Source organism: Rhyacophila brunnea, unplaced genomic scaffold, assembly GCF_057557595.1.
Source record: "Rhyacophila brunnea isolate RB1 unplaced genomic scaffold, BYU_Rbru_1.0 scaffold_6, whole genome shotgun sequence".
Lineage (NCBI taxonomy): Eukaryota > Metazoa > Arthropoda > Insecta > Trichoptera > Rhyacophilidae > Rhyacophila > Rhyacophila brunnea.
This window is the reverse complement of record NW_028233276.1, coordinates 9,587,466-9,599,919: the sequence shown is the minus strand read 5'-3', so window position 1 is coordinate 9,599,919 and position 12,454 is coordinate 9,587,466. Positions and strand designations below refer to the sequence as shown.

The 12,454-nt window shown below is 32.0% G+C and overlaps 1 protein-coding gene across 1 annotated transcript; it reads right to left on the bottom strand.

The window, feature by feature from the left end:
* Positions 1-1,139: 1,139 nt before the first annotated feature.
* LOC147065186 (uncharacterized) lies at positions 1,140-12,025 on the bottom strand. The gene is made up of 8 exons (XM_085956595.1): positions 11,816-12,025; positions 5,812-5,936; positions 5,039-5,205; positions 3,833-3,934; positions 2,922-3,017; positions 2,636-2,807; positions 1,529-1,636; positions 1,140-1,383 (listed from the first exon to the last, which is right to left on the bottom strand). Exons 1-8 carry the CDS (start codon positions 11,957-11,959, stop codon positions 1,272-1,274), a joined length of 1,026 nt encoding a protein of 341 aa, XP_085812721.1. The 5' UTR covers positions 11,960-12,025; the 3' UTR covers positions 1,140-1,271.
* Positions 12,026-12,454: the final 429 nt, after the last annotated feature.

Genomic DNA, 12,454 nt, shown 5'->3' with positions numbered 1-12,454 from the left:
TTCCCGCGCCAGATTCAGGTTGACTGGTGTGGGTAGCACTTTATAGGGAGCATCTTCTTGTCTAATTATTATTATATCATTATATTCAACTATCATTATGTCAAATAGATTACTGAAGCGTCAATCAGAAATTAAAGATCTTGGCATATTGTTTGACGCACGTTTATCATTTCGTTCACACATCACTTCTACAGCATTGCGTGCGAGCAAGCTAGGATTTGTCATGAGACAAGCCAAGCCATTCAAGAATCCAACTGTTTTATGTACACTATATGTGTCGTTAGTACGGAGTATTCTTGAGTATGGAGTTATCTTCTGTCATTATCTGGAGTCCTATAAGCTTGTTTTAGAGCATGTTCAGAATAATTTACTTCAACATCTTTATTTCAATGTATATAGTTATTTTCCTTTTGTCAGTTTCTCCAATGAGTATTTTCCGATTAACTTTCTTCAAGGCATGCTTGCCTTTCATTCTCTTGAAGCTCGTAGGTCACTTTTGCTCTTAATTTTCCCTGCTTTTACAAGGTATAGTTTCCAATCCCGATATTCTGGAAAATTTGAATTTATATGCACCCGTCAATTACATGCGTGGTCGCAACCATGACCTATCTTGGGTGAAAGCTGTTTCTTTATGTCAGGCTCACCAGTCACCAATAGCGAGGGCTGTGCGGGTGGTCAGTGCACTCCATAGAGATGTAGACATTTTTAGCGATGCATTATATATTGTTTTTAAAATTCTATTTTATTATTTAATTTGTATTTTTTTTTTTGAATTATTGTTGTTTTTTTTATTTTATTTCTTTTCTATAAAATTATTTTTTGCTTTGTTTTTTTCTCTACCTTGTTTTTTCTCTAGTTGATTTACTTGTATTTTTTATTCTAAATGTCATGTTGTGAACGTCTTGAATTAATAATTTGTTATGTGCTGATATGTCTTTTTTAAATAAATATCGATGCTTGGTGTGCCATAAGAGTTTGCCAGAGAGGTCAAGTGTGCAACTTTGGTAGAATGGTTGAAAAACATTGATGGTGTTATCTGGGCTTGATTTTCATTTCTTCATGTTTAGAAAGAAACCATTTCTGAATAGTACGATTACGCAAATGGAAAAAGCTGCTACATTATAAAATAAAATAATAATCACGTTATGTAATGATATATATTTTTATTATGTAGCTCTACATATGCATATGAATAATTAATGTAGAAAAAATAAAATAGTGTTTTTGTATCATGCGAATACTAACTAATTCACCAGCACTAAGTTTCTCCATTACATCTTGAAGATTGCTTTCGAGATTGAGCCATCCTTCAATTTTTTGAATGCAGCTTTGTGTTGTGACAGGGAAAACACCTCAATGCCTAATTTACCATAATCTAGATACCTGTTAACACATCAACATATTAATAGGTATAAATATTTAAAAAAAACATCAAAATAAAAAAAACTAAGTATAAAAATAGAAAATAAATTGTAAGTGTAAGTATGTAAGTGAGAGTAATAAAATATAAATGAAATTGTTGTATTACCTGTCTCCCATTGAATCAATGAAGCCAATAGCTTTTGGGAATGTAAATGGGTTGATTTTGACACCCAGTAGAGTTGTTTCCTTGTTGTACATCTCGTATGGATTGATTCTGAGAAGAAATACATAAATCATGAATTAACCATATCATGGAGTTCTATATTACCCAATTGTAACGTAATGTTTTTGACTGTATTCAATAAAAACTGTTGTTTTATGGTGGCCATTTTAAAATCTATTAAGACACTCTGTACTTAGGTACTCAATAGCAACATTTAATTAATATGTAAATTAGAAATTCCAAGATTATAGAAATACAATATAATCACATAAACCATCCACTGCTAGGCTTTGGGACTAAGCTCATCACAATATAAAAACATACTAAATGATATGCCAAATAATAGCATGTAGACTGCGGCAAGTTTAACATGAAGCGTGGCCGTTTCGAGAACTACAACAGTGACAATGCTTCATAATATATCGCAGTGCCACGACGGTGGCCATAACACTTCAAATTATAATTTTCGCACTCTAACGCGCTCGCTCAATGAACAACTTATACTTGCAGACACTTTATATTCTTTTAAATCTAAAAACAAAAGAAGAAACACTGGATCAGTTAAATAACTCATGTGGGTCTATTCTATACTTATCGAACACTAAATTGATAAATAGTATCAAACTTAGGGTAGGTTTGTATCAAAATATTAGCACTTATTGTAACAATTACACGAAGCCGGTTTTTATTGTTGCAATAAGTGCGATATTTTAACAGCAGCAAGATAGGTGCTGTTAAAATATAGCACTTATTGCAACAATAAAAACCGGCTTCGTGTAATTGTTACAATAAGTGCTAATATTTTGATACAAACCTACCCTAAGTTTGATAATATTTTTCACTTTATCACTTTAGTGGTCGATAAGCATAGAATAGACCCAATGGAATGGTCTAATTTATCTTGTATGAACTATTAGTTGGGGAGATAAAGTTGGTTTAGTGTCATTGAAGATTCACATACATTGCTCATATCTATCTACATTGTGATAATAAAATAAAATTCATCCTAATATTGCAAATATTGCTAGCCGCATAATACGATTTGCTTACTTGGCGTACGCCTGCGGATTTGCACAACCAAAAAGAACATATCTTCCGGACGGATTAAGAAGAGGCATAGAAGCCTCTAAAGCAGCAGCCACACCAGTACAGTCAATGATGACGTCAAATGTAACCTTCTCAGCGGCAATTTCATCAGGCTTCATGCATTTGTAACCGAGACCTTAAAGAAAACATTGTCAGAGTTCAGTCCTAGAATTATAGATTTGTTGAAATACTCGGTTGGCTGTGGACTGAATTTAAATAGCGCACAAAACATGAATACAAAAATTATTACCCATTTTAGTGATTGTTGCCAATCGATCCTTGTTTGGTTCAGAAATGGTGACATGTTTATGTCCTTGAAGATGAAATAATGCTGCCCACAGATTACCTGTAAGATATCAATAAAAACAAAAGTTAGATTTCGATACAGAATTTCACAAAACAAAAGCAACAACAATTTCTGGTAATAATTGAAGATCTTGACATAAAAACATCAAATGTCCACTTTTTTCCACTTTCATTTTATTGCATTTCTGTATTCCCTGTGTATGGTTACATACAACTGTGCAAAGATATATTTATTTATTTAGATATATTTAAAAGTCCCTCAAATCAGCTTTTAAATATATGCCACCAGATACCTATTATGTTTTTACCCTCTCCTGAAAAAAATTACTTTTGTGACATTTGTTGTTTTCATGCCAAGGTCTTCAATTTAATAAAATTAATCTTTTCAATAAGATTAATGTAATAATAATAACTAAAAGTACATACTTCTTACTTATCTTTTTAAAGTTAAAATACATAGGCTGCAAAATCTTTAACGTGAGACCTGGCGGCGGCGCTCGTATTGTATCTTGTCTATGGTTTTCGATTTCGAAGTATTGTAAGTACTGAAACGCGAGAGGAGGGGATCTAGTTCTCCAAGCCGCACCGCCGCCTATCACCGTAAAGATTTCGCACTATAACATGTACAATAAAGAGGCGAGTGCAATAATTACGTTCTGGTAACTAGTCGCGAGTGGAGAACTACAAGGTTCTAAGTGTTTGTCCTTGGAGAAACAAAAGTAACAATGAGGTAGCTTAGAATACTACTTCTTTGTTGGGTTTGTTTTTTCAAGGACGAACATTTAGAACCTTGTAGTATTAGGCTCACGTAGTCTTAACATAGGATTGTTAGTTATTATCAATTGTAAAACTTACCAACAATACCTGCACCCATTATGAGTACGGTTTCTCCGATAGGTATTCTACCGACACGGTCCCAGCCACGAGCTAGACATGAAAGCGGTTCACATAGTGCAGCTGGAACAAACATTGCATAATACTGTTTATTGATCTAACCATTTGCGGCATTAAAACTTTTTTAAACGAGAGTCTAAAATGAATAACTAGGTACAATATTGCAACAAGTAAATTAATTAGAAATAATTACATAACGAATAAAAAAATGACATGATTTGATTTATAAGTTTCACTAAGTACCAAAGTACCGCTGTGCGTGTTCTACGCATACAAAATTTTCTATAGAAACTTTCAATATTAATTTGATAAACTTTGTTCACTGTTTTGTGCAGTATTTACGTTAATTACGAGTTGTCAGGTGTATAATACCCCGAAAATGTTTGGATGTATCTAATTATTTGAGATTTTATCATAATTACGTACTTCATACAAAACTTTTGAATATCCCATATTGTCGTTAAAATTAGAAAAATGTGTAACTCCGTTTTAATCGAAAATTGACTTTGAATGCCATCTAGTGGCCGTTGTTAATATCTACTTGTCATGTAAATGATGTGATTCCAAAAAAATTGGAACATTGTTAAATCATGGATGATTTTTTAACTCCATAAATATATTATATTTGTATACAAAACCATAATGCTTTTTGTCTCTCCTGTAAAGTAACATTTTTGGAGTTACACAATTTTCTAGTTTCGACGACGATATTAGAGTTCTTCATAGAAAATTACAATTAGTTGTTATGAATATAATACTGTTATGGTTCTTGTCTATTTAGTGAAAGCCAGCGGTAATTTTTTTTTTGAAAATAACCGATATACTGGATTATTTGTTAGGTTAGGTTAGGTTAGGTCAGGTTATCATTCTTGAATCTATGACTTTTGCCGAACCCGCTTGGCTAAAGTGAACAGACTTATACCTCTGTTAAGTGTCATAACAATATAATATGTATTACAATATTACAGTTATCTTTAATTACAGATATGTAAACATCTGTTCTGTTTAATTTCATTATGTTTATAGGTAGGTACTTCTGTTAGTAAATAATATGTGCATACTATTATTTTATTCCTTATCTGACAATTATGAATTATGAGATGTAATTATACATTTCTTATTTGTTAAATAACAAATAAATAGCTCCACTATCTTATCTCCACTCACCTTGTTGAACTGTAATGCTCTCGGGCAATTCGAAAACTTGGGTATCGGGAACGCGACAGAACTGCGCCCAGCCCCCATCCACCTGAATTCCGATGGTCGTGTTGATTCCTCCCGATTTACACAGATGGTATTTGCCTTTGTGACAGACGGCGCAAACGTTACACCCACTTTAAAAAAAATACAGTTCACCCTTGTCAAATTTTGGTAAAAATGAGATAATCGAGATGCTCGACTGGCATGAAAAACAGCCAAGAACACTTGTCAACAGCCTCACCTTGAGCTTATACAATTAAGAAATATTTATTGACTCATTCATTGCGGACCAGTTAATTACTATTTAATTACCACATTTAAATAACATGCTAATTGTATCTAATGGCCATTTAATGCTGACACAGCAGTCAGCACTATATCAGTTAACAGAACTCAAATTTCAAATACAAATTTATTTAAATATAAGTACTAATTTAAAAAAATTAAATCACCATATTTGATCCTAAGCGGAAAAAATGGGCCTGCACATAGATACCTAACGTTGTAGATATTAACAGACTTTTTTACAAGGTACAGTTGTTAGGCGTTTGCCCAACCCATTGCACTGGATCAAATATACAAAAACCACGTGCGTATTTTGACCGGCCACAGGTTCGAATCAGCGACCCACTGAGAATTTATACAAAGACGGTCGTAGTTCCAACGCAAGGCCAACATAGGTTACCTAGATGAAGCAAACATTAAGTTCATAGAGAAAAGGTAACTATGCAACTACTCACCTATTTGGGTCAACAACGACTCTTTGGCCAGTTTGGAAATGTGCTTTGGGTCCACTCTCGACTATCTCCCCAACAAACTCATGACCCATCACAAAAGGAACTTTATCATTACATGGAAACGTTCCCTGAAATGTAAAATAAATTACTCTTTTAATTAATCCGTATATCTCCAATATTCAACATGCCCAAAGGTCAGTACATTTTATGGTATGACCATTTTTTTTTTTAATAAAAACTAAAATTTAGTTATATCCTGACACCATCCATGAATCAAGGTTTAATATTCCTGCTATTTTTTAACTTTGATTCAAAATGACAAGTTGATCAGCAATATTAGCAGAATTTGAAATACTGCCTCAGTTGCATATTATTTTCGGCATGATTAGTGATTGCACTGTTAGCTTAGTTGGTACATCACACTATTAGAGTACCGATGGATGTGGGTTCAAGTCTCATTCGGTAAAATATTTTTTCTAATAGGTGCGTTACTCAGGTGTTATTAGAGTTGGGAATTTCCCGAAAGCATCTCAATCTCGAGATTCGGGATTTCCAGAAAAGAATTCTCGAGAATTCTCGAGATATCGCAAAATTTAAAAAAAATCCTAAAATCACTGTAAAAACAGACAAATTCCAATTTTTTTTTTTTTATTTATGTAAGAAGACAAACAAAATAGAAGTAGGAAAACAAAAATAGTTCAAAACATTACTTAAATAAAATAAAATAGAATTTCAAAAAACACAGACTGTCAATCGGTGCATCTGACAATCGCGTACGCTTTTGAGACACAAAATTCCCTGATGTTACAAAAATTGCGCTCATTTTGATTCGACATTGGGTTAATAATTATGTTAAATGCCCCGATCAGTCTTTGAACGTTTTGTGTTTTATGTCCACTTTTTTCATATAGAAAATCGTTTTTTCAATTAATATTTGATAATAAAGAAATCCCGAATCCCGAGAAAAGATTCCTGAGATCTGGGATTTCCCGAAATGTTAAAAATTTCAATTCTCGAGATTCGGGATGGGAAACCTCAAAAATTTCTCGAGAATTCCCATCAGGAAATTCCCGAAACCAAACTCTAGATGTTATACACATAATGTCATATGTTTAATACGAGTATATTGAAAAAAACAGCAAGTCAATTTATACCAGTTATAAGATACAAATCTGCGACTCACGGCTTTGTCATTCCACTACTCCACAGCGGGCACGATGAACAATAAATAATTTCTTTTATTTTGTTAACTGTCAATTCATGGTGGAACTGCATTGTATTGTTGTTTTTATTTAATAAAACGCAATTTTTTTATAGTACTTACTCCACTTTAATTAATATATTAGGACCGGTTTCGTCCGCCTCAGTGGGACATTTTCAACTGAATACATTTTTTTTAAAACAATATTTATCAATTGTTGTTTTTATTTAATAAAAACAACAATACAATGCAGTTCCACCATGAATTGACAGTTAACAAAATAAAATAAAAATATAAAAAAAATATATTTATCAACATAATTCAAAGCAATAGAAATAATATAACAATATGTACATAATAATTATCCGTCCAATAATACCTTCCCAATAACAGACTAATTTGAAACTAATGAGGTTGGACATTAATATTTCATACTACGTCAGGGGCATTAAACAAATTATTTAAAATATTTACAACTAGGATCAAAGAACATTTAGCCTGTGCCAAAAATGGTAATGAATCTTCAGCTTTTGGAAATCATTTAAGTTTAAATAATCACTCTTTTAATATCAGTAAAAATTTTAAAATCCTGCATTTGAATGAGAAATCTATAAAATTGGATAAACAGGAAATCCTAGAAATTAATAGGTATACATTTTTGCCCAATTCTAATTTGTTAAATGATCAATTATATTTTGTGTCTTCTCCATTATTATACCCTATTTAATATTTGGGATTGTCATAACATAACTTTATATATTGTACATTATTTATTATTTTTATTTAATTTTGACTCATATTTTGGTTGTATTTGTTTTTTATTCGATCTCACTTCAATTGATAATATTGTTTTATTTTATTTTTTATAAAAATATTATTGTAAATTTTGACAAATCATAATTATTTGTTGATATTAATGTTATTGTAAGTGTAGATTGTTTCATATTTTGTGGTTTGTTAATATTTTAAATAATTTGTTTAATGCCCCTGACGTAGTATCCCCTATATATTATTATCCTAAGAGATTTTGGAAAATACACCAACAGCTCATTTAAGCAACATTTTATTGTTATTTTTACATCTTCACTTCGAAATGTGCGCTACCGAATTATCTACTGATTGAATTGATCAAATTTGAGAAATATCCGATGATTTTCCAGAAACGTGACGTTTATAACCGATATTTTCTCATATAGTGTATACAATTCGCCATACTTCTTTTAACGCACAACAGAATGACGTCTTCGTCGCTTAAGACCTTCTAATCCTTTATTTGACAAACGAATTCGATTATTTTTATTCAAATATCGTAATGTAGGCATTGGCGCACTTTTTTCCGGTGAAAAAACCATAATCCTGGTACAATTCACTACGTATAATATCTTTTGACAGGAGCGTGCGCCACTGTCCGCCATTTCATAGATAACATGATATTCCAAATTTGATTTTTTTAAATACTTCTTTGTGGCTGTTACGCACTATTTTTTTTATTGAATAATTACCTAGGCTACTAATTTCCATAGATCACAATATAGTCATATTAAACTAACAAAGTTGCCATTGCAAACAATGAAAGAAATTAATACGAATTGTTATAGTTATCAAAATGAGTCATATTATATAATATCTACCTATTTTTATCGTCCCTATCATCATCAATCTTGACCTATCCACTGCTGGATGAAGGCCTCCTCAGCTTAGTTATATTTATCAAAATCAGTGATATTATATTATTATCTACCTATCTATATATAATGCCATTATTATCACGAGCCTCAATAAATCCACTGCTGGATGAAGGCCTCTCTACGTTGATTGTATTATTGACAGTATTGAATTTCTAATGTTATTTATCTACATATTCATATTCATATCGTCATCATAATCATCATCATCATCAACCAGGATCAATCCACTGCTGGATGAAGAGTTCCGCAACCTGATTCTACTACTATTGGTTTAACGAGTTTGTGATATTATACATATTTCTATCCATCTTATCATCATCGACTTGAACCAATCCACTGCTGGATAATGGCCTCCCTAGCCCGAATCTACTCCTTTCTGTCATATGAATTGCTGTATTTATCAAAATCGGTGATACTATATTTATCTACATATTCATATTGTCATCATCATCATCATCAACCAGGATCAATCCTCTGCTTAATAAAGACCTCCATAGACTGATTCTACTCCTTTTTGTCATATGAATTTCTGTATTTATCAAAATCGGTTATATTATATTTATCTACATATTCATATCGTCATCATCATCATCATCATCACATCGACCTGAACCAATACACTGCTTAATAAAGACCTCCCTAGCCTGATTTTACTCCGTTATGTCATATGAATCCATGTATTTATAAAAATCGGTGATATTATATATTTTATCTGCATATTCATATCATCATCATCAACCAGGATTAATCCACTGCTTAATAAAGACCTCCCTAGCCTGATTCTACTCCTTTCTGTCATATGAATTTCTGTATTTATCAAAATCGGTGATATTATATTTATCTACATATTCATATTGTCATTATCATCATCATCATCATCGACCTGAACCAATCCACTGCTTATTAAAGACCTCCCTAGCCTGATTCTACTCCTTTCTGTCATATGAATTGCTGTATTTATCAAAATCGGTGATATTATATTTATCTACATATTCATATCGTCATCATCATCATTATCATCATCATTATCATCGACCTGAACCAATCCACTGCTTATTAAAGACCTCCCTAGCCTAATTCTACTCCTTTCTGTCATATGAATTTCTGTATTTATCAAAATCGGTGATATTATATTTATTTACATATTCATATCGTCATCATCATCAACCAGGATCAATCCACTGCTAGATGAAGGGTTCCGCAACCTGATTCTACTACTATATTATACCTATTTCTATCGTCCTTATCATCATCGACCTGAACCAATCCACTGCTTAATAAAGACCTCGCTAGCCTGATTCTACTCCTTTCTGTCATATGAATTTCTGTATTTATCAAAATCGGTGATATTATATTTATTTACATATTCATATCGTCATCATCATCATCATCATCGACCTGAACCAATCCACTGCTTAATAAAGACCTCCTTAGCCTGATTCTACTCCTTTCTGTGATATGAATTTCTGTATTTATCAAAATCGGTGATATTACATTTGTCTACATATTCATATCGTCATCATCATCAACCAGGATCAATCCACTGCTAGATGAAGGGTTCCGCAACCTGATTCTATTACTATATTATACCTATTTCTATCGTCCTTATCATCATTGACCTGAACCCATCTACTGCTGGATAATGGCCTCCCAAGCCTGATTCTACTCCTTTCTGTCATTTGAATTGCTGTATTTATCAAAATCGGTGATATTATATTATATCTATTTATATTTCCATTATCATTATGAGCCTGAATCAATCCACCGGTGGATGAAGGCCTCTCTAAGTTGTTTGAATTTCTGTCGGTCATATGAATTGCTATATTTATCAAAATTGCTGATATTATATTTACCCATTCATAATATCGTCATTATCATCATCAACCAAGATTAATCCACTGCTGGATGAAGGTTATCCCAACCTAATTCTACTCTTCTTGGTCATATAAACTGCAATATTTTTTTAAATTTGTGATTTTATATACCTACCCATTTATATCGTCATTATCGTCATCAACCTGTATCAATCCACTGCTGTATGAAGGCCTCTTTAAGCTGATTCCACATCTTTAGGTCTTATAAATTCCTATTTTTATCAGTTATAATATGTATTGCTTCATTATTTATCAACATTTGTCTCGATATGAATGTCCCGCACCGGGAAACTATATTGTTTAAGGTTAATTTTTAAATCAAAGTATGATTTTTAAAATATTATTCTATGGCTCCGAGCATTTATTTTTTATAGACAATGAAACAAAATAATGTTCAAATTTATTTTTTATGCTGCTAACCTTTTTCTATTATGTAAATGGGACCCGAAAGAGATTAATATTGGATCGCTATTTATGATAATCACGATTGAGATGTATAATTATTTATCATATTTAAATGCACATACCTATACATATATTGTATTAAAATTAAAATGACAGTGGTAGCAATCGGCGATTGCCAGCTGTTCTGCTAGGCCTAGCAGCCTGAAATGGTGTCAGACGATATTGAGAAGGCCAGACTCCAGAATAGACTACGCACATGACTCCAAATTTGTATTGGCAGTGACGACATGCAGATCGTAAAACTGACAAATCAGCTAAATTTTCAATTGTCTGACGTGAATGAAAATCCATCCCGAAGGGAAAACTATGGCGCCGTCTATACACGCTTTACAATTTTTATATTAAAATCCAACACCAAGTCACTATGACGAAAAGCTGTCTGCAAGACCTAGCGAGACAGACTGGCGAGAGCCAGCTGGCTCAGCTAGTGAAATATTAATGTCCAACCTCATTAGTTTTAAATTAGTCTGTTATTGGGAAGGTATTATTGGACGGATAATTATTATGTACCTATTGTTATATTATTTCTATCGCTTTGAATTTTGTTGATAAATATTGTTTTATAAAAAAAATGTATTCAGTTGAAAATGTCCCACTGAGGTGGACGATACCGGTCCTAATATATTAATTAAAGTGGAATAAGTACTATAAAAAAATTGCGTTTTATTAAATAAAAACAACAAAACAATAAATAAAATAAAATATTGACAAGTATATTTCTAAAAAGTTATAGTATATAGTCGGTTCTATTAATTGTCAATAATGAGAAATGACCTTACCTCAACAATGTGAAGGTCAGTTCCACAGACTCCTGAATAAAGGACCTTTATTACAACGTCATTGTCGTTTACCAACTTTGGATATTCTTGTTTTGTAACATGTGTGAGTTCTTTAGTTTTTGAATTGAATATTAGAGCCTCCATTTTAAGTATATTTTTAAAACCAATCGCTCGACACGCACTTCTCAACTGGGAATCAAAGATCTTACTGACAAATATATTAATTTTCCAGCTCTTAATAGAATTCTTAATTATTACTCGTCAAGTTGGTAAGATTGCCCACGTACTTGTTTAGTTGAAAACAACAAATTAATTTGAATAACATACCTTAACATTTGTCCAGAGGTTCCCAACAGTGGATGTCTACAAAAAATATTGATTAAATTTAAAAAAAAAACTTAATAATTTTTTTTAGTCAATAACTACTTATTTCGGTTATATCATTATCCACAACCAAAATGGTATTATAACTGAAATAGCTAACATAATATATATTATACAAAATGAAATTCTACTATAAAAAAATAGATTGAGAAATAATCGGATACATAAGGTAAGAGCATTCGCCAAATTGACAAATTCAAAATAGTACACTATTAGAAAGTAGTGAAGTTTGATGGTAATAGATCAAAATTATTG

Bases quoted from the DNA above. Each gene is read 5' to 3' on its own strand.
- LOC147065186 (XM_085956595.1), bottom strand. From the start codon at position 11,959: ATGGAGGCTCTAATATTCAATTCAAAAACTAAAGAACTCACACATGTT. The intron at 3,018-3,832 runs GTAAGTTTTACA...GATATCTTACAG, and splicing joins AATGGGTGCAGGTATTGTTG to GTAATCTGTGGGCAGCATTA. The intron at 2,808-2,921 runs GTAATAATTTTT...GTTTTCTTTAAG, and splicing joins GGCAACAATCACTAAAATGG to GTCTCGGTTACAAATGCATG.